Source organism: Sinocyclocheilus grahami, unplaced genomic scaffold (assembly GCF_001515645.1).
Source record: "Sinocyclocheilus grahami isolate Dianchi unplaced genomic scaffold, SAMN03320097.WGS_v1.1 scaffold601.1, whole genome shotgun sequence".
NCBI lineage: Eukaryota > Metazoa > Chordata > Actinopteri > Cypriniformes > Cyprinidae > Sinocyclocheilus > Sinocyclocheilus grahami.
The window spans coordinates 572,227-597,382 of NW_015505780.1; the positions used below are offsets into that span (position 1 = coordinate 572,227).

At 36.1% G+C, this 25,156-nt stretch overlaps 2 protein-coding genes across 2 annotated transcripts in view; both read right to left on the minus strand.

Annotated features, from left to right (window-relative positions):
• Positions 1–3,852: 3,852 nt before the first annotated feature.
• On the minus strand, positions 3,853–7,947 carry LOC107557419 (protocadherin-20-like). Its single transcript, XM_016240834.1, has 2 exons — positions 7,797–7,947; positions 3,853–7,105 (listed from the first exon to the last, which is right to left on the minus strand). Exons 1-2 carry the CDS (start codon positions 7,845–7,847, stop codon positions 4,505–4,507), a joined length of 2,652 nt encoding a protein of 883 aa, XP_016096320.1. The 5' UTR covers positions 7,848–7,947; the 3' UTR covers positions 3,853–4,504.
• Positions 7,948–8,969: 1,022 nt separating this feature from the next.
• Positions 8,970–25,156, minus strand: part of LOC107557397 (EMAP like 6) — a 60,344-nt gene continuing 44,157 nt past the window's right edge. The window contains exons 24-37 of the mRNA XM_016240804.1: positions 22,379–22,580; positions 22,115–22,241; positions 21,249–21,327; positions 21,035–21,164; positions 19,217–19,315; positions 18,935–18,955; positions 16,263–16,436; positions 14,838–15,046; positions 13,197–13,354; positions 12,488–12,602; positions 12,198–12,386; positions 9,896–10,037; positions 9,089–9,131; positions 8,970–9,000 (exon numbers count right to left, since the gene is read on the minus strand). Coding sequence (XP_016096290.1) covers positions 8,970–9,000; positions 9,089–9,131; positions 9,896–10,037; positions 12,198–12,386; positions 12,488–12,602; positions 13,197–13,354; positions 14,838–15,046; positions 16,263–16,436; positions 18,935–18,955; positions 19,217–19,315; positions 21,035–21,164; positions 21,249–21,327; positions 22,115–22,241; positions 22,379–22,580 — 1,719 coding nt within the window. The remainder of the gene's footprint in view (positions 9,001–9,088; positions 9,132–9,895; positions 10,038–12,197; positions 12,387–12,487; positions 12,603–13,196; positions 13,355–14,837; positions 15,047–16,262; positions 16,437–18,934; positions 18,956–19,216; positions 19,316–21,034; positions 21,165–21,248; positions 21,328–22,114; positions 22,242–22,378; positions 22,581–25,156) is intronic.

Consider the following 25,156-nt stretch of genomic DNA (forward strand, 5'->3'; position numbering starts at 1 on the left):
ATTATTTTCTATTGCATCACGGGCCTAAAAAGACCTATTAGATCAAAGGCTGAGATTTTGGGGAGGAGAATAATATCTGAATGTATTATTGAAGTGCGGAGACAGGAGTTGAGAAGATGAAGGTGGATCCGGTGTCATAACGGCCAGGCGATGGACGGCGGCGCGGTCCGTGACTGTGAAACCCGAGACCGAGCGCCTTTATGTGGCCACGTTTGTTTGGATTCAAAGCATAGGAGGAACTATAAGGCTGATCTGGAAATGGGATCAGCCCATGACTGATAGTAATTACTTGCTGTCTACGTGATTAATAATTTAAATAGGCAACATAATTCGGATGAGGATCAAAAAGCTTGGATTGGATTATTTTCTATTGCATCACGGGCCTAAAAAGACCTATTAGATCAAAGGCTGAGATTTTGGGGAGGAGAATAATATCTGAATGTATTATTGAAGTGCAGAGACAGGAGTTGAGAAGATGAAGGTGGATCCGGTGTCATAACGGCCAGGCGATGGACGGCGGCGCGGTCCGTGACTGTGAAACCCGAGACCGAGCGGCTTTATGTGGCCACGTTTGTTTGGATTCAAAGCATAGGAGGAACTATAAGGCTGATCTGGAAATGGGATCAGCCCATGACTGATAGTAATTACTTGCTGTCTACGTGATTAATAATTGAACGTAATTTCAGATCCAGCACTTTCCAAAGGAAGAGAATGGCACGCTGTCAAACGCTCACACACACACGGTACAAGATCTGCTGCGCTGTTCTTTAAGAAATAGTTCATCCAAAAATTTAAATTTGCTGAAAATGTCCCCACTTTCTCCAAATCTGAGGAAGAAACAAACTCATCTACATCTCGGATGACCTGAGGGTGGCGACAATTTTAAGTAAATGCTCATTTTTATCTGAAATATTCCTTTAACACAACAAGACTAGACGCCCTGCTCACTTCAGACCAACAACAAATCTTCAAATTAATGATTGCACAAAAAAACATCACATATCTGTTCTATGAAAATATTAGCAGCTGAAATGTAATGAAATAACAACAAAAATGTTTGTAGTTCCCCCAACAGAGCCAAGAAAAGCAGAACAGACATCGTGTTTGTGGAGAGATCAGAGGATTGGGTGAGTTATGAGGTCAGGCTGATGTCATTTCCTGTGTTTGCACCTTCGCTAGAGCTTTAACTGAGGTTCAGATGTTAGTTTAAAGGGGTCATAGGATGCTACATGTACTTTTACAAGTTGTTTGAACTGAGATGTGTGTTGGCAGTGTGTGTACACAACCACCCTATAATGATAAAAATCCACCCAGTGGTTTTTGTTTAATCTGCTCAAATCTTTACCCCAATGTGCTGATTAGCAAGTTTCACGATGAATGCGGCTGAAGTAAACAGTCTCTCTGAGAGCGGCTCGGAAGAGAGGGGCGGAGTCAGCAGAGCTCATTAACATTTAAAGGAAAATGCTACAAAACGGCTTGATCTGAAAAGAGCTGTTTTTGGACTGTTCTTTACACTACCATTGAGAAATTTTAACCAAACTATTTTACAGACTTTCATTGAGACCCTAAAGAATCATATCAACTTGTGGAAAATGGGCATCCTATGACCCCTTTAAGCAAACTGACAGTAATGAGCTAGAGGGAAACGCAGATGTTTAAATATGTAAAAGAATGACTTTCTTAATGTTCCTGGTCTTCTTGAACACGATTCAACAGTGCATGTTATTGCAAAAGAAGTAGATCATCAACAACACACTGCAAACTCACATTCAGTATGGGAGACAGATATGAAATGCACACTTTTCATTGCAGATGCCAACTTAAATAGGTTAGGAAAATAATATAATTTTACCCCATATGCACAGGAAAATGCTACAGTATGTCGTGAGTTTTAACATAAACTCTTTGTTCAGATAACTTACCATGATACTTGCCAATATAATGGTATTCTTTGAAGTAACTTGATACTGTGTGTTGCCATTTGATTATCAAAAACACCACTTAGGTACAAATGGTGGCATCAGATTATGATACCGTCATACTGTCTCAGAACTTTATATAAGGCATGAGCCGCCTATAAATCAACAAAGAGGTGATTTATTTTTCAAATCTTGTATTTTTTCAGTATTTCATACTGTATGCTACTATTCCAAAAGTTTGTGGACAGTAAGATTTTTTTTAAGCAATTTTACTTTTATTCAGCAATGATGCATTTATTTAATCAAAAGTGACAGAGAAGACATTTATAATGTTGCAAAAGATTTCTATTTCAAATACATGCTATTCTTTTGAACTTTCTGATCATCAAAGAAACCTGAAAAATAAAATGCATCATGGTTTTCACAAAAATATGAAGCAGCTCAACTGTTTTCAACATTGATAATAATCAGAAATGTTTCTTGAGCAGCAAATCAGCATATTAGAATGATTTCTGAAGGATCATGTGACACTGAAGCCTTAAAATTCTGCTTTGATCACATGAAGTACATTAAAAAAAAAATTTTTTTTTTTTTTACATTTCACAATCAAATAAATGCAGCCCTGGTGAGCATTCAAACTTCTGAATGGTAGAAAATATATATTTTTTTAAATTCCATTTATTTCATAGTCACAATGAAAATGCACTTTCCAAATTTGTGACTATAGCGTAACCATTTCTCATTTCCATGTACTGCTTTGAAGACACATTTGACTCTGGTTTGGATTCAAACACATTGTCGCACCTCATAATCTGGAAAGAAAATCTGCGGCTGTGCGCATGATTCAGAGGCAGCGAGTCAGTTTGAAGCACCTTCTGTCTGCAAAGTAGATAGCTATCGTGTTATTTGGAATGGTAAACAGTGTCAAGAGTGAGGAAAGGCCACTAACCACTTCAAAAACATGCTGGTCAGGTTTTCGAGAAGCGCTTACAGTGCCAAGATTGGAGAAAATGGTATCGCACGCAAACTCAAAACCATTTTTAACAAGAAAAATTATAGCAGTTGTACTTTAAACACTATAAGCCCGACGGACAAAAGAATTTTCGGGTCTGTGTCTTCAAATGCAAATTAGCTGCTGCTCCCCGCCCCCTTTTCCAGAATAGAGCTGCGCCTTTACAGTTCGTATCTGCTAAAAAAAACATCTTATGCTCTGACCTCTGTAATGAGTCGGGACACTGGAGAAGCCATCTTTTTGGTCTGACACAAAGAGGTAGATTAAAAAGAGCAGAATGAGATGCCAACCACAGCACAACCAAAAGCCTCCGTGAACAATCGCCATCAGGCTTTAGCGTAATGCTAGCTGCTTGAAAAGAACATGAAATTATAGTGAAATTAACATTGTTTGACTTCAACTTTCATGTTTTGATGCACATATACAACAATTATTTAGAAGAATACAATCACACAAGATCTTTTTCATAGTTTTTTTGGCACCAGCAGCACACTACTATATCTTCATCTTGATTCACTGAATGCCATTTTTCAATGTAAATAAGTTTGTGATTTGGTCTCCGATAAGATGACAAACCGTTTTCCTGGTAACCATTTGCATTATATCTTTTCTAAAGAAAACTGCAACATTATGTGTACAAACACATTCCGAGAACAAAGCACTTCAACTTGTAAATGACATCTAGACACAGCCAAATCAAACACTGAGATGGTTTTTGAATTATCCTTATGATTCAATTTTTCAAGACCCTTATTTGACAAAATGATGCTGCTTAAATGTTCCTAAAAGAATGTTTCAGTGATAACTTTTTGAGCAACGACTGCTGCAACACAAATGCTGAGTCCACTTCTAATACCAGTTTAGTTGGTAATACATGAAAGGTAATCATATCCAAGCTATTAATAAGAAAATAAAGCACTTTAATGTTCATGAATTCTTTGCTTACACAGAAATGAGATCAGAGAAATGTAGCCTTAGCTGCTTTGAAGAATGTGCACAAAAGTCATCACAAACAGACCTGAACAAACCGTTTGGAGGAACCAAGACATTTTGGGGTTCAAGAGACTCATTAGGGCATTGCACACCAGCCTAGTATCCTACAGAAAACACAAAATGTCCAACAACACCTGTTAATAACTGAGAAACAGTTGAGGAATCAATGTGGTATTGATTTCTCATCTTTTTCAGAAGGGTGATGACAAACATAAGGAGCATTACATCTGAAAGGGAACAGCATTCCATGGGGAGAACGATGTTCCTGTAGAGAAGTGCATTGGGCTTCAAAGACAGGCATATAAAAGAGGTTTGCCAATTTGACACAACACACTGCCGAGGGCACCATTGAAAGATAAATTACATTAAAAGCATGTTGGGCAGCAAATGCAAATAGCAAAATCTTCATACTTTGCAGCGATCTTGTCAATATATATATATATTTGTAGATTTCATCATAGTTATAAAACATACTGTATGCACAATATATACATCATATGTTCAAATCATATACTTAAGAGATATTAAGATGCACAAAACACATTGTAAACAGACTAATTTGGGCAGTACTTTTGTAGTGTCAGATGTTTGAAATCTCCATTAGGCTCTTGTCCATCGTTTCTTGGTTGATGAGATTTAAAGGAATCTCACTGTCTAACCTCTTCTTTTTCGGTTTTCTTTTCTTGCAGCAAATGAACGTCACCAACGACAAAACGGTCAGAAACAATCCCAGGCAGGTAACTGTCAATGCAAGTAGTAACACTTGGTACTCGCCACACAGATTTGGCAATTGTTCACCCTTCCTCCCTTCCTTATCTGGAGGAAGCTCACCATGGTCAATATCTACACTTCTGGGCAACAAACTCTGAATGAGGGTCTCATTGCTGACTGTCTCGTTCACAAACAGGTTGACCAGTACAGTAGAGTAGAGTTCTGGTTGACCGTGGTCCCTGACTTTGACCCACAAACTGTAGAGGCCTCGATTGCTCAAGGCTTTCCTCAAGGTGATGTTTCCCGTGTAGGGGTCAATGTCAAATGAGCCCGGCTCTCCGTCTGTTCTCTTGATGATGCTGTACGCAATAACAGCGTTCATCCCCGTGTCCCGGTCCACAGCGTAAACCTCCGTTATAGACGTTCCTGGAAGCGTGTTGGGAAGCACTAACATGTACGACTGGTTGGACTGGGGGAAAAGAACAGTTGGAGGGTTGTCGTTGACATCCAGGAGGAGAACAGTCACCATTGTGATGCAAGAAAGAGCAGGTTCGCCTCCGTCAATTGCCTCGATCCAAACGTAGTACTTTCCCTGTTGCTCCCGGTCCAGAGTGGTCTTGGCCCGCAGCGCTCCTCGTCCGGTGTCAATTACGAAGATGTCGCTCCCATTAAGAATGGACAACGCCACCCAGCCGTTCTCCCCAGCATCTGCATCCGTAACAGTAAGAGCGCCAATTTCCCCAAAACCTGGAAAGTTCTCCGGCACAAAGAAGGTGAAGTCCTTGTTGATGAACCGCGGACTGTTGTCATTGCGATCCTGGACGGTGATAATCACAGTGGCGATTGACTCCTTTCTCGGCGTGCCCCGGTCTACGGCCCGCACCATGAATCGGTACGTCTCTTTTTCCTCTCGGTCAAGAGAAGTGGACACTATCAGTACCCCGGTTGACAGATCCAAGTCAAAAATGGTGGGAGCGTCGGCACCGAGTAGGTAATACACCTCACCTCTGCTTTCACTGTCTGCATCGGTGGCCTGAAGCTGAGCGAGGAACGTATTTGGTGGGTTGTTCTCCTCCACTGTGATATCAATGAAGGATTGCTTGAAAACCGGAGCATTATCGTTAACGTCCAACACGTGGACTTTCACTACGGTGTTCACTACTAATCCATGAGAGTTACGAACCACAACAACCATTTCATAATCCTGTTGCTGCTCATAATCCAATAGCTCGGTGGTCTCAAGCAGGTACTCGTTTTTAAAACGCTCATACGGTAAAAGCCTAAATGGACCTGTACCTTCAAGAAGACACTCTATCTTCTGTTGTGGCTCAGTGTTTTTGATGGTAAACAAAGCAATGGGTGAAAACGATGGCTCTGACTCACTTATACTCACAACACCGTCCTTCTCAGAAGCAATGTAACGTGGGATAACCACCGGAGGGCCGGAGAGCTGTTTAATGACGTGAACGGTAACTGTTGCAACTTCTGGAATACAAGTCGGCCCATTGGCCAGCACGATTAGTTTGTAGAGTTTTCTGGTGTTGTTGTCAATCTTTCCTGCTAGTTTAAGAACCCCTGTGTTTGTATCCAAATGAAACAGGTTTCTGCTTTCCTGGGTGACCCGTTCACTGAAGGTATACGTGATCAAGGCGTTGGCTCCCTCGTCTGGATCGTAGGCTTGTAGACGAGCCAGTTGCATGCCCTTAGTAGTGTTTCCGTAAACAGTAACGTTCACTTGCGACTCTCTAAACTTGGGGCAGTTGTCGTTGACATCCGTGATGATAATCCTCAGAGTTGCAGTGCCTAGAAGCGGCGGAGAACCTCCGTCCTCGGCTATAATGTCAGTCACATACTCCGCTTGCGTCTCCCTATCAAGATACTCGGTAATGATGAGAAAGGGCGTCAGTTCACCGCCTTCGTTCTCCTCTACGTCTAATGTGAAAACGCCATAGTCATTAACAAGCCAGTATGTTTGAACGCTGTGAATCCCGATGTCAGGATCCACTGCGGATTGCTCCACCGCAAACCTTGCGTTAACAGGTGCGTTCTCCGGCACAGACACCCTGATTTCATCGACAGGGAAATGCGGATGGTTGTCATTCACATCCTCTATAATGATTTTAACCTTAACCAGCTGAAAGTACTGTTGAGGAAGGATTAGCACGTCCAGAGAGATTGCGCAGCCCTGGCCCTCGTGGGACTCCACGCACAGAGCCTCTCTGTCAATCTCCACAGCAGATGTGAACAGCTCCCCCGTCGTGTTATTCAGATTCACGTACTGCTGGCTGGCCGTCTTTAGCTCCAGATTGAATGAGCGAGGAGGATTGACGGAAAGATCCAATTTTAAGTCCGCACTGACAGCCCCTATGAGTGTCCCTTTAGGTAATCCTTCTTTTATCTTATAGATGAGGTGACTGAAATTTGACGAGCAGGAGAGAGGACTGGTGTACAACAGAAGGATGAACAAACCCTGAAATAAATAACAGAAAAACTATTTAGAAAGAAGCAACAGAAGTTAAAAAAAAACATCACACTGGCAAGTATACATGGAAATTGTCAAGAAACCATTGTATATATTTACTGCAAATATCTTTTGCATATAAATTATGCATTAAGCACATCAAAAGCAATTCGGTTTAACATTACTGTGTGTGTGCTGGGAAGATGGTTGGACTAAATCTACATGCATCCTTACTGATATGACAAAATATTTACCCAATTATTTACCATGATAACCATAATTTCTGTCATAGTTTCTCTCTCTCTCTCTCTCTGTATATATATATATATTTGGATGAGAGTGGTGGTACCACAGTTTTAACTAATCACAAAGATATTTTGACAGAAAATATGATTATCACTGTACAAGGGACTGCAATGAACCTGCAAACGAAATCATAATACTATATACTCACATGTAATTTTTGTTAACGCTTATAAATCCTTGAATAATAGGTTATTAACATAAAACAATATGATCCAGAATGATCCCTCCAAATACTTATTAGAATTGGAATCATATATCTAATAAGTATTTGGATTATATATATAAAAAAGTTTATTATATAAATGAAAGATATTATAAAGAGTAACCAATTATTTACTGTTAAGAGAATTCGATGCCATGATGAATGCAGTTTTCATGAGTGTAAGAAACTCACCCATAACTCTCCTTTGCTGTGAAGGCGGGTTGCTCTTTTAGTGTTCCGCATGTTTCCCGTTCAGTGTTGGCGTCACAGGGAACGGGAGCGGGATGAGTTCACAGGCGCAGCCGCATTCTGAGCGCCGGAGAGCGGCTGAGTTCTCGCTCGCTGCCCGATGCGCGACTGAAGCGCTCTACTCATTCATCCGAACAGACAGGCTGTGGACACGCCCACTGCATGCTAATGAGCGCTGGCGCGACCAATCAGCGTTGACACAGAGTGGGAGGAGGAGTGTCTAGAAACAACTCATTTGCATGTTAAATATATTTAGACGTTTAAAGGGATAGTTCACCCAAAAATGAAAATTCTGTCATCATTTACTCACCCTCAAGTAGTTTCAAACATGTATGAATGTCTTTGTTCTGCAGAACACAAAGGAAGATATTCTGAAGAATGTGGGAAACAGAGCACTTCTGGGGCACCATTGACTTCCATAGTATTTTTTTCTCCTACTATGGAAGTCAATGGTGCCCCAAAACAGTCTGGTTACAAACTTTCTTCAAAATATCTCCCTTTCTGTTCGGCGGAACAAAGACATTTATACGGGTTCGGAGCTACTTGAGGGTGAGTAAATGATGACATAATTTTCATTTTTGGGTGAACTATCCCTTTAAGTAGTTTTGGGCTGAATTATAATAATTTTTTTTTGGTTAAGAAAACATCAGCATGACATTAATTATAGAAATTAAAATAGTGCTGATAATACGAATTCTATTTTCTCTACATTTCTGAATGCATTTAATTATGCAAATAATAATAATTCAGTTTTCTCTACATTTCTGAATTAATATAACTATGCTAATAATAATAATAATTCAGTTTTCTCTTAATTTTTAATTCTGCCCTAGCTTTTCTATCCCTGTGCATAACCCTTAATGCAAATTGCTTGTGGTTTTATAAGTCACTTTGCATAAAAGTGGCTGCTAAATTATTAAACATAAATCTGATGTATATGATTATGTAGGCCTACATACAGTATTCACTAATACAAATCTGGATTCAGCATAGAATACGCTTCTTATCAAGAACTTTTTTATCTATAAACATTTCTTTAGAGATTCAAAAGTTAATCGGAGATCCTCATGAAATGATACAAATGTGCATTAAAGCATATGAGTTATATTAGACAGCTCAGATGATCAGCATTGCGGTAATGTATTTCCTGATGGAAGGAAAGCAGAAGAGAGCAGATCCGCGTTTGCAGCCCTGCTGTTGAGATTACATTAATTCCCCATTTACAAAAAACTCACCAAAGCTGATAAATATGACTCACTTTCTTTGTCTCTGTCACACCTGCTGAACAATTACCAAACACTTCTTTATGTGCTGCGTCTTAACCCCTTTTTTCTTTTTAACCTTTGCATTTGTCTTGCTTTCCAGAGCATCACATGAGTGATAATGTGAGGATTACAGAAGGAAGAGTGTACAGGATGACCCACCAAATCAACTCGCCTTAATCTGAGCGTTTTTAACCTCATCAACAGATGCTGGCTGTGATTGAGAACATATGGATGGATGGATGGATGGATGGATTGATGGATGGATGGATGGATGGATGATAGGATGGATGGATGGATGGATGATAGGATGATAGGATGATAGGATAGATGTTTTTATAAAAAATGTTTTTCATGAATTTATTAGATGTTATTAGATGTCATTTTAGTTGTTAATGTTTTTGCAATGTTTTTTCTATTCATCGGTTGTTTATTTAACTTTGTGTGTGTATTGAATGATGCTTTTAGAAAATAAAAAAATATGCATGGATTAATCGTTTGCAATAAGATCAATAACATGCATTTACAAAATAGATGGCGAATTTTCATTTCATGCAAACTTTAATTGTACTCTGGCTGGCTGCTTAAATGGTTTAGACTAGTGTTAAAAGTTAGTTTCTTATTTGAGTTAAAAAAATACAAATAAAAATGACAAAATATTATATATATCAGGGTTATTGTAGTTATCTAAAACTAAAACCATAAAAAACATGTTCATTACTTGGATCAAACTAAACGTTAACCAAAATAAAATTAAACATAATAAAGTAAAACAACAACAATTCTTGCCCCATACGGTCAGAGAATTCACCAGCAGCACGATGAACTCTCCGTTCTCCATCCCGATGGACACCATCTCACCGTTCGGACTGTACGCTGTGCACTTTGCCGGATGACCCAGACTGACTTTATTCAGGAGTTTCTGGAAGACAAAAAAATTATTAACCTTCTGGTGCACATTTAACGGTTTTTTTTTTTAAAAGTATTTTTTACTTCAGAATGTTGTGAATCTTGGTAAAGGTTTTGGCACTTGTTATGTGAACACACACAAAAAAAATCATGATTCGAAAAACTAATTTCATTTTCATTTCAACGTTTGGTAGTGCGCCCAAACAAAATCTTATTGAAAGCTCATTTTTTAAGATATCAACCTCAAATTTGGAACACAACTTGTTTAGATTTATGGCTTTGATTTTCACACAGATTTACAGTAAAACATATTGAAAAATATATATTTCATATAAATATTTGAAAATAGTATTATTGTGCATTTTTCATAACAATAGACTTTTTTTATTCCCTTTTTTTTTAAGACCAAACTTCTGTGCTCCAAACTAGCATTCAAGATTTATGGCAGTTTAAGTTGGAAATTAAATTATGCTCAAAAAGTAGTTAACAGGAAAAATAGGGATTATAACTACAGCATAAGTATAATTTAGTACCATAAAATTCCATATAATTCCATAAAATATATATATATATATATTCAGTCATTTTTGACCACGGCACGAGGAGCACCAAAGGGTTAATAGATATACAGTACCGTTCAAAAGTTTGGTACGATTTTTTTTTTATGTTTATGAAAAGTCTCATGCTCACCAAGAAGATCTTTAAAAAAAAAAAAAAACAGTAAAAACAGTAATATTGTGAAATATTATTGCAATTTAAAATAGCTGTTTTCTATGTGAATAAATGTCAAAATATTATTTATTTCTCTAATCAAAGCTGGATTTTCAGCATCATTACTCCTGTCTTCAGTGTCACATGATCTTCAGAAATCATTCTAATATGCTGATTTGCTGCTCAAGACATTTCTGATTATCATCAATGTTCAAAACTGTTGAACAGTTGTCTGTGAAAACGGTGATACATTTTGTTTTTCAGGATTCTTTTATGAAGCTCAACAGAACAGGATTTATTTGAAAAAGAAATCTTTTGTAACATTATACATGTATTTACTGTAATTTCTGCTCAATTTAATGCATCCTTGATGATTAAAACTAGGCCATCGATATTTATTGACAGTACACCTTCTTCGATAACGATATAAAAAATGTTCAATATAGTGCACGATATAGGCACGTGCTATGAGTGATGCAGACAGCACACACAAACATGAGTGCTGTGCCTGCCTGTGATGAGGCGGTTAGATTAATAAAAAAATGAATATTAGTCGAATTTAAAATAAACATTTGCATTTGAATGTTAGGTGCGCATCAGTGGCGCGTGAGATGCGGTGATAATGATGTAAGTGATGTTGTTGCATTTGAATGTTTTGTTAGTCTAGCCGACGAGATGCGCCGCTGCTGTGTTAAGCATTCAAAATATTAGAGAAATATAGAAGCTCAATGCGGAGAAGATCTTGATTAGGTTAAAACAGAAACCAAGCCATTCACACAGATGCATATTCAGCGCATTTTTAGACGGACAAATATGACTGCTGCACTCGTGTCTCACACAAGAGATGTAGCCATGCAAAGTTAAAACAGTTGAAACTTTTAGAAAACATGTCACGAATTTGTGGCGGTTTATTCCTTTTGACTGCGTCTCATATGTTTTTAAATGCAATCTGTGTGAATGGCTATTTGGCTCTTTGTATTAAGCAATGCATAAATACATGATGCTGTTTTGTTCATAATTGTTTATGCAATTTATGAAATTATATTTTATTTACATTAGCTAATTTAGACGTAATGCAAGTTTTTTTTATAGATAGTTATTTCCTTGCGTTGACAATTTAAATGTGCTGCATTATTTTGCTCATTGCGCCCTCCTGTGGCCTCGGGAGACAAGTCAAAATTTTCCTTAAGACCTATTTAATCTGCATATAAAACATTAGAAATGAGATATTTAATTTTTATTGTGGTTAAATAATTTTTTTTTTAATTTTGTTTTAAAAAAGGTTATAAAAAATGTCAATAATTATCGATACCGAATGATATGAAACATTACATCGATAAATTTTTTTGCTATATCGCCCAGCTCTAATTAAAACTATTAATTTCATAATCTTTTTGCCCCCATACTTTGGAACGGTAGAGTAAACACCCCTCCTTTCACTCTACTACCCATATTCCCTCACCTTATCCGCCAGGTCCCAGATGCGGATGGTTCCATCATCGCTGGCAGAAATGAAGACGTCTTTGGAGGGGTGTGTGGCCAGACCCCAGATGCGTCCCTGCGTGTGTCCGTTGATCATGGTGTTGGAGGCGGCGTTCTTCTCTCCCACCTCGATGATCTCGCCATCCTTCGTTCCCACCAAGATCTTTCCCTGCCATCCAATAAAGAAGCATCTTACCACTGTCTAAACTTACACTTGAAATCACTGCTTGTGTCTATGTGAAGTCTGCAGAAACCGAAAGCATGACTGACCTTTCCTCTGCACACAGATCTGACCGTCTCAACAGGAAGTCCTGTCTCCAGCTGAAACGCTCTACATCTCTTCATTTCCTGATCCCACAGTTTCACAGCGCCGCCCTCTTTAGTCCTGCACATACATAATATACACATCAGTGAGGCGATAACATGATGCTCATTTTTTGTAGTATAACTTTAAGAAAAAGTTTACCTTAAAAAATATTTTAAATCTGTACACTTACTTTAATTTCTATTTCTAATTTCACTTAATTTCTATTTCAAATAAATGTTCTTGTGAACTCTCTATTCAAATAAATAAAATTCAAAACCAAATAAATTAAGGTTTCCCCAAAAATTTAACATTGATGATTAAAATACATATTAGAATGATTTCCGAAGGATCATGTGACACTGAAGACTGGAGTAATGATGCTGAAAATACAGCTTTGATCTCAGAAATAAATTATATTTTAAAGTATATTCACATAGAAAACATCTATTATAAATAGTAATAATATTTCATAATTTTTTACTGTATTTATGATCAAATAGACATCTTTCAAAAACATTGAAAATTCTTACTTTCTCCAAACTTTTGAACTTTTATTCAAGGTGTAAGAATTTTTTTCTCAATGGTCAAACCTATTTAGCTAAAAAAAATTTTTTTAAAAACCATATGAGCCCAGCAGATGAACTTGTGTGTAATGTGTAGAGCTGAACTCACGGTCTCTCCTTGCCTCCGGTCACGATGAGTCCGTCTCTGAGCGTGGTGTACATGGTGAACACTGGTCCTGTATGAGCTTTAGCCACCACACGCACCAGGAAATGCTCCCGCCACACGTACACGTCACCGTTTATGGCCCCCGTGAACGTCAGGTTATTCTGCCAGACAAAACACACAAGAGAGAAAATGACCATTTCATATGCACATACTGTATATGTATGAAACATAATATACAGTAGTCTTATTGTTACTACATTATTTATGTAGTGCTTTATATAATACAGATTGTTTCAAAGCAGCTGCACATTAATAAAACAGGAAAATAACAGTGTCAATGATGTAACATTCATCCATTATAAAACTATTTGGGCTGCAAAAAAGATGTCATTATTCAGCTAAATTTAGATTTATTATAGTTTTGATTCGGTTCATATTACTATATGTATATATTCATATATATTTATATACATATACAATTTTTTGTCAAAAGAAACATTTGAGAGAGTATATATATATATATATATTTTTTTTTTTTTTAAATTTATTATTATTTCACACATTATTCTATAAATGTATGCTGTGTAACTACCAGGATTATTATAGTAAATTCAAATTACAACCACAAAAACTCATCTTTGTTACATGAAATAAAATAATAAAAAAACTAAAAAATAATTTCAGCTTGTTGCCAAAATATAAATATAAAAACTCATTCAAAATGAATGAATAAACAAACGCATATTTAAATGCAATAAATAACTGCATAAATACATGTAAAAATAAATGCACTAAATAAATGTATACAAGCTTAAACGAATGAATAAATACAAAAACATAAGTAAATGCTTAAACTACATATAAATAACTATAAATAAATGCAATAAAGCACTAAATGCATAGATAAGTGCATAAATTCATAAATAAATGCATATAAATAACCGAATAAATAAATGCGAAACTGAATGCACTAAATGCATAGAGATAAATGCATAAATGAATGAATGAATACATTAACATATATAAATGCATACTGCATAACTGCAAAAATAAACACACTAAATGCATAAATGCACTACATTCATAGAAAAATGCATAAATAAATGCATATAACATTGTGATGAAAAGCAGCAAATATTCATCACACTACACCTGCATGGCTTGAAAAAATAGCCTGTTACTGGAAAACTTAATCTAATTTGAAAACAATGTAGTTGTACAATATAGTGTAGTACAAATGAAAATGAAAATTAATTTAAAAAACCTTTAGTTTCAGCTAGTTGCCAAGGCAACTCTCATTTTCAATTAGTTAAAATTAATAAAAACTCTACAGACATATTTCAAAAAAATGATAATAATAAAATAAAAATGACAACACACAACAAAATGACTAAACTTTAATAAAAATTCTAATTGAATTAAAATGAAAACATTTAAAATAAATGTATAAAAACTGTAATGTTATCTCAATGATACTAAAATAGCACTGGTAACTACAATTATTCTTTAATAAAGAAAATAAATGATTTATATGCATCTAAACGGTCACTACTGTGCTTGTGAGCAACACAATTAACCCCAGATTGCATCATGGGAATTGTTCCTGTAATCAGTGTACTAAATAAGCATAAATGAGCGACTCACGGCTCCAAAGGCTACAGACAGCATGGTCTGCATGCGCCCGTCCTCCACCGCTCCGATCACACCTTTCTTGTAGAGCAGAGAGCCTCCCACCAGCGTCCAGAACTTGATGTGTTTGATCCCCACCGACACAAACTGAGTGTCCGAGTCAGGCCTGAACTCCACCACGAAGATCCGGTCGCTGTGACCGCCCTTACTGCAAACCCTAGAGCCTGAGATCACATGATGGAAGCATTCACAACAGCGTCCTGCTGCATCTCTGCTGAGCAAAGGCCATTACTTGTTTCTTTCTCATTTTGAGATGCTAATGTCAAAGACAGTGCCTATTTTAAAAGTCAGAATTGAGAGACATAAACTCAAAATTATGAGTGCCAGTGTTATTTTATTATCATTAAAATACCATTGTTTTTATTAATATTTAGAATTTTGATATTTTCCTTTTTCACTGTACTTTTAGTTGAAGTGTTAGTAATTTTGTTGTATGTTTTTATCATTGTTTTTTTCTTTTAAATACGTCTATGTAGGTTTTTTATTACTTTCAGTTTTAGCTTTAGCTATTTTAGTGGCTTAACTAAGTTCAAATAATTGAGAATGAGAAATTTTGCTTTGGTAACTAGCTGAAATTGTTTTATTTCAGTTAATGTTTTTTCATTTCTAGTAACAAAGATGTTTGTCGCATTGTTTTAATTAGAATTGTGTTTTTTTCTAAGTTTATTTAAATTTTTTTTGCAAGAAAAAAGTATGAATTGTGAGATGTTAACTCACAATTACGAGTTTATAACTTTATTTTCTTTATTAAATAATTGTTGTATTTTTATTAATATTTAGAATCTTTATCTTTATATTTTCCATTTTTGTTTTAATTTTCAAATTTTGGATTCCTGTCTTCCTCGAAGGAGATTACAACTATTTTTTCCATTCTCAGCCCATTTTCACATGTATGAATGAATCTTAATTTACGCCTAATCCTGATTTCAAGGACAGAATTATGGCCAAACATGAGCCAGATGTTTTCTGCATCATCTGTGGGTGTTTTTCTACACCAAACAGTGACAGAAGACAAAACAAAACAGCATATTTATTTATAAACTTGTTTATGTAAAGTTCTTTTACATTAAATGAAGCATTTAATCATATTGTTCAGCTCCTTTGCAGATTGTAAGTTCAATTATACATTTTGAATACTTCCTTTTGTCATTAAAACTGAAAGATTTGACTGCTTTTGTTATTTTGATAAGCTGATAAACATATCATTTGAAAAATCATTCTTATTTTGTGAACAAACTGCATGTGATGGTAAGTTTTATTCATATTTTTGAACTCAGCATCATCAAATTAGCTAATATTAGGCTTTTTAGCAAATCAGCAGAATTGTTTCCCAGCTGCAGGGCTACTGTAAGTACACACTGATCACTGGTTTTCACACACCTTCCTGCCATCTCCACACAGTGATGGTGTGCTCCGGATCCACTCCCACAGACAGCAGCAGTTTTCCTGTGGCGCTGAAGTTGACGTATCCGATCCCTTTAGCGTGAGAGCAGCGCAGCACCGACAGCGTCTGCTTGCTCATGGCGTCCCACACGTGAATGGACGGCGCCAGGCCTACAGACACACGCAGACACAGACCGACATCACATTATGACCGTAAATACTCAAAACTTAAGGAAAAACAGTGCCTCCCAAACTGCTCCTTTCAGCTCAAGACAAATAAAATCCATTAGGTGTATTAGAAGACACTGATTATGCAAATGTCGTGGGTTATTTATATTAATAAATAGCGTTGGGAAGCTACTATGAAACTGGCTTGAAGCAGCTGCACTGCAGTAAAGATGCATTTAGAAAAAGTAGTAAGCTAAACTACAAGCTACTAACAAGAAGCAGTTAACTAACCTATTTAAAGGGGGATTATTTAACTTCTTATTGAAGCAGAGCTGTATTTTTCTGGCATAAAACAATGATGCTATTAATACATTTTTTGAACTGACAAATTTACACTAAATGCAACAATAAATGCACTACATGTGTAGATAAATGCATGAATAAATGCATACAAGTTTAAATAAATTGATACATAAGCGTATAAATGCAATAAATAACTGTATAAATACATGTAAACAAACACAAACAAATGAATGAATGAATACAAAAACATAAGTAAATGCAAAAAAGCACTAAATGCATACATAGATAAATGCATATAAATAACTGAATAAATAAATGCAAAATTTAATGCAATAAATGCATACATAAATGCATGAATAAATGCATTCAAGCATAAATGAATCAATTAATAAACAAATGCATATGCATTACCGCATATAAACAACTGTATAGATAAAAGCAAAAATAAACACACTAAATGCATAAATTCAAAAATGCACTTCATTCATAGAAAAATGCATAAATAAATGCATATAACTTTATGATGAAAAGCAGCAAATATTCAACACACTACACCTGTATGGCTTGAAAAAATAGCCTGTTACTGGAAAAGTTAATCTAATTTGAAAACAATAGTTGTACAATATAGTGTAGGAAAAACGTAGTGTCACTACTTTTAGCTAGTTACTTTCCAACTCTGTTAATAAGTGGCAGGATGAGTTTGGGATACTATCATGAGTTCATAATGATAGTCCTCAGGGTTTTTAACATGGCAGAGCAAACACACATGTCAATATTAGATATGTATTCTAGCGCTGAGGAAGGAAATGAGGCATCATGACTCTGAGATGATAGAAAATCAGGCCAATCTGCTGCATGATGCTTCACGCAAACATGAGAATGTATTCTTCAGAGCGGTGGTCTTTACCGAAACTGGGACATAAAACACGAGGGAAATTAGAGGATTGATTGATATAGAGCAAATGATTTTAATCTGAAATCTGTGGCATCCAACTTCAAGACCCTCGTGAACCACAGACAGAAGTTATTCGATCAAACGTGATATTGAAGATTGATAATGATTCAAAACACATTAAGTGATCGTATCTATGACATGCTGTTAAGAACCAAATCAATTTATTTAAACTTTACTTTGGAAAAGTTTTTTAACCAGAGCTGTATTTTTCTGGCGCAAAAACAATGAGGATTTTTGAACAGACAAATGCAACCATAAATGCATAAATCCATAAACACATGAATAAATGCATGTCAATAACAGCAAAAATAAATGCACTAAATGCATGATTTAATTCATACATGAATAAACCAAATTAAATAATGTCAACTTTAATTTGAAAGAAAAAGTCTATACAGGGTTTAAAAGCATAAATGTGAAGTTTGTATATTTATTCAAGTATTTGTATTAATTATTGAATGTTATTTAAGCTGTAATATTTTAGTTTGCTAGTCTTATTATTCTTAAGTTATATATTTTTATCTTTTTGAAAGTCTCTTATGCTCACCAAGGTTGCATTTATTTGATTAAAAATAAAGCAAAAATTGTGAAATATTTTTACAATTTAAAATATCTGTTTTCTATGTGATTTTAATTTATTCCTGTGATCAAATCAGAATTTTCAGCATTATTCCTCCAGTCTTCAGTGTCACATGATCCTTCAGAACTCAAATTTTAATCAGATTATTTGATGGTTACTTCAACTGCATTATTTTAGTTTATTTATTTAACATTATTATGTTATATTAAAATGTTATTATATATTTATTGTTTGATGATTATTATACTGCTCATTATTTATTGCAGTAACTGCATTATTTTAGTTTGTTGTTATAAATATTTCTTTTATACATTATATTAAAACATATTATTATGCAAGTTATTCTTATTTAGTTTCTTCTTCTAAACGGATAAATCTGTGTGCATATCATATGATGGTTACCATATTAACCGGTTTAACATGCGTTTAACTGGTAACATAAAATCTCATATTAACGTCACAAACTAAACACTGAATCTAAATGAATGTCTACGGAATTCAAGTGTTTAACATGCATTGGACCCGGATCATTGCTTTAAAGTAGAAATGCATGTTTTAGTTCTAGGTTGGAGCCCAAAAAATCTGTCCTGGATTTCTGGAGTCAAACACAAAAGGTCAGTGAGACAAAATTAAATCAGATGGCAGGAGGTTCTGCTGTCCTACCTGCCAGATCAGCGAAGTCGCCTGTGTGTTGGTGTGTTGGATGAGAGGATGGGACAGTGATGAACAAAAATGAGAGAAGCCAAAGCAGAATTACGTGAGAGATTCAAAATATTAGCAAAAATCACAAGCAGGCTTGTTATCAACACAAAACCAAGCAGTGCACGCTGAAAGCAGCAACGCAAAAGTCAACGCAAGCGAATGAAAATGATTCAGAAGTGAAAATTACATCGATTTGCATAAAGAAATGTGTGTAGACGCCAGGCTGTTCATTAGCTCACGTACCGATCTGACCGGTGGCGATGATGTTGAGATATTTGGGATGTTGATTGACAGTCAGACTGAGGATGTCATCCGTGTGCTCCAGATAAAAGCTCTGAGTTCCTGCAAATCACAAACGCCTTCATCTACAACAGCATGCATGCAGTTTTAATGAGCTCATATTAACAGAAAGACTACATGTACTTTTAAAAAACTGTCACACTGCAATATTATTTTAGTAAACAGCAAAAAAATACTTCTCTCATACACTGCTTCAAAAGTTTCGGATCAGTAAGAGTGAGATTTTTAAAATGTTTTTAAAAGAATTCTCTTCTGCTCATCAAGGCCGCATTTATTTGATTAAAAATACAGTAAAATCAGTAATATTGTGAAATATTATTACAATTTAAAATAACTGTTTTCTATGTGATTACAATTTAAAATGTAATTTATTTCTGTGATGCGCAGCTGTATTTTCAGCATCATTACTCCAGTCTTCAGTGTCACATGATCTTCAGAAATCATTCTAATATGCTGACTTGCTGCTCAAGAAAACATTTCTGATTATTATCAATGTTGAAAACAGTTGTATAAAGTTGAATAAAGCAAGGATGCATTTCAAACTTTTTAAACTGTATATTCTAATAAATTCTATTTAAACTTCAACCTAAAAAATATATAAACTATATATATATATATGAGCAATAACATTAGTTTGAATGTCCGCTGAGGAAAGCCATATCTTTGTTGTACTATCTTTCATCTGTTAAGAGTGATTTCCGATGACAGAGCTGCTCACTGCATTTGTTAACTGCGTCTTACAAGCTGTTGTTGAAAGTAAACACAGCTTCAGTGTTTACAACAGCGTTTCCATCTCTTTCAATATAAAAGTCTCTTTTTGCCATCTAATGGAGGAACAATGTAACTAATAACCATCACGAATACACACACACCGGCAGCGCTCATTTATATAAAATATAACGTGATGAGAGTTTGCTCTCAGCCAAAACTATTTGCTCTGAACAAATAATAGATTAATCAGACCAAAGTCTGTCCGTTAGATTCACCCAAAACGAATTAAATCTCATGTTTAACCACTATAGAGACATCAGAGCCAGCAGCTAATTCCAGAAGCTCTGGCCGAGGTGAGGCTGCTCTCGGCGGGTTCATGAGCGCTGATCGGCCGCTGACGCCCTGGAGCTCACATCTCCCAAAACATAGCAGCAAACTTTCAAATAGACTTTATCTTTATTAACAAACCGCATATTTGAAGTCTAAACAAGTATATTCTCGCCTAAAAACTCTTAAAACTACACTCCGTGACACAAAAACAGTATTATTTATTAAGTTAATAGTGGATTTGGGCGTCTGCCATGACACTCGCTGTGAGAAATACTGCAAGCGGAGTGATACAAACGGTTGGAGTGCTGTTATCACTAGAATATCACACTCCTCTCAGCCAATCAGATTCGAGAACCAGAAAGAACTGTTGTATAAATATATATATATATATGTAATTATACTTCAGTATAATATAATAAAGTACACATTTGATTAATAATTTTTAAATATGTCATGACTAAAACTGGTTTAGTTCATTTAACGTCGTCACTTCTTTTTTTTAAACAGATGTGCAGTTCCAACTGCAGCCTGTAGAGGTCAGCAGCGCCTCATGCCTGATCTGGAAACAGATTAGTCTCAGAAGACACACCCACAATCTCATCCAATGCATAAAGTCAAACTGTACTGCGTTTCCCCTGCATATTAGCCACATGTTGAGACAAGAACCAGACACCAAGCCAGAGGTCAGAGGCCAGCAGTGATGCTGAATCAGGACTGTACCAGCAGAGAGGTTCTGAATAACAGCAGCGGCGGCTGTGTGGAAGATGATGTCAGCTCCATCATTGAGGTAGTGAAGGTTGTTTCGACAATCAAAGCCCCTGTAGCCAAACACGTGATCCAGAGACAGTTCCTACAAACACACACAGACATCAACACACACACTGACAATAATGAGGACAACCCTGACTCCTCATGAGCTCATAACCCCACTGACCTCGACCATCTTCTTCTTCTTTGTGATGTTGTTCTTCACCAGTTTGTCAGGTAACGGCGCGGCGCGGCTCACTGGAGGCCTGTAGGAAACAAATAATGATGCTTTGACATGAATAAATACAATTTGTCCCTCAGTATATTTATTTGTCTTCATTTTCATTATAAACATCCTTAAATCAAGATATATTTACTTGAGATGCAGAATGACTTGATGTTAAGCCTTTCTGATAAATGCATCAAGTTTATGCTTAAAACATGAACAAATATCTGCTTAAATAGATCATCAAAATCTATTTAATTCAAAGGGAAAACAAGTTGATTTTTCTTACCTCACTCACAGATATTTTTCTTGTTTTAAGCATAAACTTGTTTCATGTCATTTTTCGTCTAAAGTAAATTTATCTTGATTTAAGAATTTTTCAATATTTGTAATGGAAAGCAAGACAAAAATACTAAGAATGAAATAACTTTTTGCAGTGATCGCACAGAACACAAAACTTGGGTCTCTTGTTTTCTGATAAATGTATCAAAATGAAGTGAGTTTTTGATTAAAACGAGAACAAATATCTGCCAGTGTGCTCAGAAAAATCTAATTACTTCAAAGGGAAAAGGTTTATTTATTTATACATCTATTTATTTTATCAGATATTTTTCTTGTTTTAAGCATAAACTCACTTCATTTTGATACATTTTTCAGAAAACAAGAATAAAATATCGGTTATTTTACTTCCAACGTAAATTTATCTAGATTTAAAAAAAACAAACAAACAACTATAATGGAAAATAAGACAAAACTACTAAGAAGGGAAATCATTTTTTGTAGTGCTCACGCATTTCATCTGCATTTTTCAGTAAATTTTTTATTACCGCTCATCTACTAGGATCTCCTTCTGTTGTTGGTGTGGTTTCACGCCTGTCATTTGCCGTATACTGACAGCGTAGATCTTCGTCGTGTAATCCATGCTCTTTTCCCGAGCGACGTCACTGTCGTACCCTAAACACACAAATGTTAGTTAAATAAAATTGAAAATGTAAAATAAAATAAAATAAAATAATAAACTAACATTTAAATTTAGAATTCACATTGAAATTATAAATAAATGTAATCACAAACAAAAACAAGAGCATCACCTCCATCCTCCTCAGCGTCGTCGTCTGATTCCTCGCTGTCCACGGCTTTGCTCTCGCGTGGACCAATCCCCTCTCTCGCCCAGATCATGAGGGCCGAGTCGGCCCCGCCCACCGACAGCAGCATCGCGTCGTCATTGGACCATCGAACGTTCGTCACATTGGCACTGTGAGCCACATACTTTTTAAACTTGGCAAACTGACCCTGTATAAAATAAAACAAAGCATCAATAAACTACGTTCGACTTGTTTTATGCAGAAACCTTCAAAAGTTATTATTTTTTAAATTTTCATATTCATATTTTTATTCAGCGTGGATGCAATTTTGCCACTTTTACAATATAATAAATAATAAATAATAAAATATAATAATAATGCTGTTCTTCTGAACTTTCTATTAATCAAAAATTGATTGCGTTTCCACAAAAATATTAAAGGCACAATATTGTAAGTTTTCGTCGCTAGAGGTCGTATTTTCAAAACAATAACGAAGGCGAAGCTTGATGACGCTATGAAGGAGAGTGGAACGATGGGGGATGTCGTTTTCACCATTCAGAGATGTCCGAATCATGTTCACGGATGTAATGAATCAATTTTTTTTATTACCTGTACCTTCCAAAGTTATTCAAACAATGAATAAATTATATAGAGAACGCGAGCAAAGAACATTTAACGTTACATTGTCAAAGAACAGTATGCCTGACTTCAGTCTAGAGCGAGTTTAAGCACTCTCAGAAAACTCCCCTTATAATCAGTAAAGCTGTCTAAACACTATCTGATGAATTAATCTCCTACTTACATCATACGTACATCTGCACTTTGTTGTTTATGATGAGAGAATACACTCAGTGAGAGCGCGCACTGAACAACAAAACTCTGGTGTTTCAGCGATGACTCATCTTAGTAAAAAATTCGAATTTAGAATATTCGTCGAATTAAAAAAAAATAATAATCCACATTCTAATGCAAAAACGTTGCATTCGAATTTAAGGTCTGGCGCTGTTGCATCAGGAACTACATGCTTGAGGTTCCAGAGCAGTTCGCAATCATTGAACACTGCACATTTATGCCAAGCGACTGCTTATGATCGACTGTAGATTAATTAATGTTTACTTTATTGTGTTTATATTGTAATATGTTGGCTGATGGCTGTAAGAGTGCATATTTCATCCTCCTTATCTGTTTGAATGTGCAGCCAGCAATAAAGCAGCATATACACTTGGGCGGTCAAAAAAAAAAATCAAATTTCGAATATTTGTCGAATTAAAAAAAATTAAAAATCCACATTTGAATGCAAAAACGTTGCATTCGAATTTAAGGTCTGCGTCAGCCATCAGGCAGCCTATCAGTGGCGCACGAGATGCGATGACGATGTTTGTGTCATTGATTGCATTTGAATGCTTTCGTTAGCCTATGCAGTTGAACCCACTAGAGACGGCGCTGCTACGTTGTTCATTCATATATTGCGGAAAACGGGAGCATCAGTGTTGTAAGGATAAAAGAAACTAGAATACTTTGATCTCCCAGATTTAGTTAAACCTAAATTGAATAACTCTGCGCGCTGAAAACACCGAACACGCAAGAGACCTTCATCCGCCACTGGATACCTTCCTTGGGCCAGGTGCGCGGACCTTACAGTGTGGAGATGTTGTTGTTTACGTCAAAACAGAAAACAAGCCGTTCACACAGAACACATATTTATCACATTTTCTACAGGAACATCTATCATTACGTGCATAATATTTTGCTCGATGCGCCCTCTTGTGGCCTCAGGAGAGAAGCCAAAAGCTTTTTCCCCCTAACTGAAATTATGCCTTTTAAATTCGAATTTTGATCATATTTAAGTAGAAAATTCGAATTTAGTTTTTCAGTCATTTTGACAGCCCTAACTCATCTAAACGCCTCTGATTGGCCACTGCGTTCATAAACTCAACAGACACGTGTGTGATTGGTTATGACGTGCAACACTGTAAAAGATTCATGGTGCAACATTGAGCAGATCTAAATTGAATGCTGCAGTCAACACATTAATTTAATTTTCATTTTATTCGCGACTGCTGTAATGGATTTAGTTTAACTGCAGCAGCATTTTTGTCCACGTGTGTTGCCATAGTTTCTGCAAGCGGAAACCGATAGCACGGATATTACGTCATTGATAGGCGACAATGAACCAGGACGAGCCATTATTTAAAATGTGAATTTCTCTGGATTTACAAATCCTTGGGGACTTTTGGGAGAATGTAAGTGCACAACTGCATGAAATATATGTGCAAGTGTTTTTTTGGATATTTTATTACGAAAATCTTACATATTGTGCCTTTAAGTAATTTTCCACATTGACAATAATCAGAAATGTTTCTTGAGCAGCAAATCAGCATCTTAGGATGATTTCTGAAGATCATGTGACACACAAAAAATAGCTGTTTTAAATTGTAATAATTTGTCACTTATTTTACAGTATTTTTGATCAAATAAATGCAGCAGAAGAGCAGAAGAGACTTCTTTCAGAAACACTAAAAATCCAACCCTAAATGCTTTAACCCTAAATGCTTTTTTTTATGCTATATGATGTGATTTTGCTGCTGTCAGACCTTGCAGGGGAAGCTGAAGAGCTTGACGAAGCCAAAGTCGTCTCCAGTGGCCAGCAGCTTCCTGTCTTTGGTAAGTGAAGAGGCGTTGACGAAGCTGAGCGTCGGCCAGATGCCCTCACAGGTGGGACCCAGCACTGACGTCCATGTGGCCCATTCCATCTTCTCAAACTGAACACACACAAACACACAG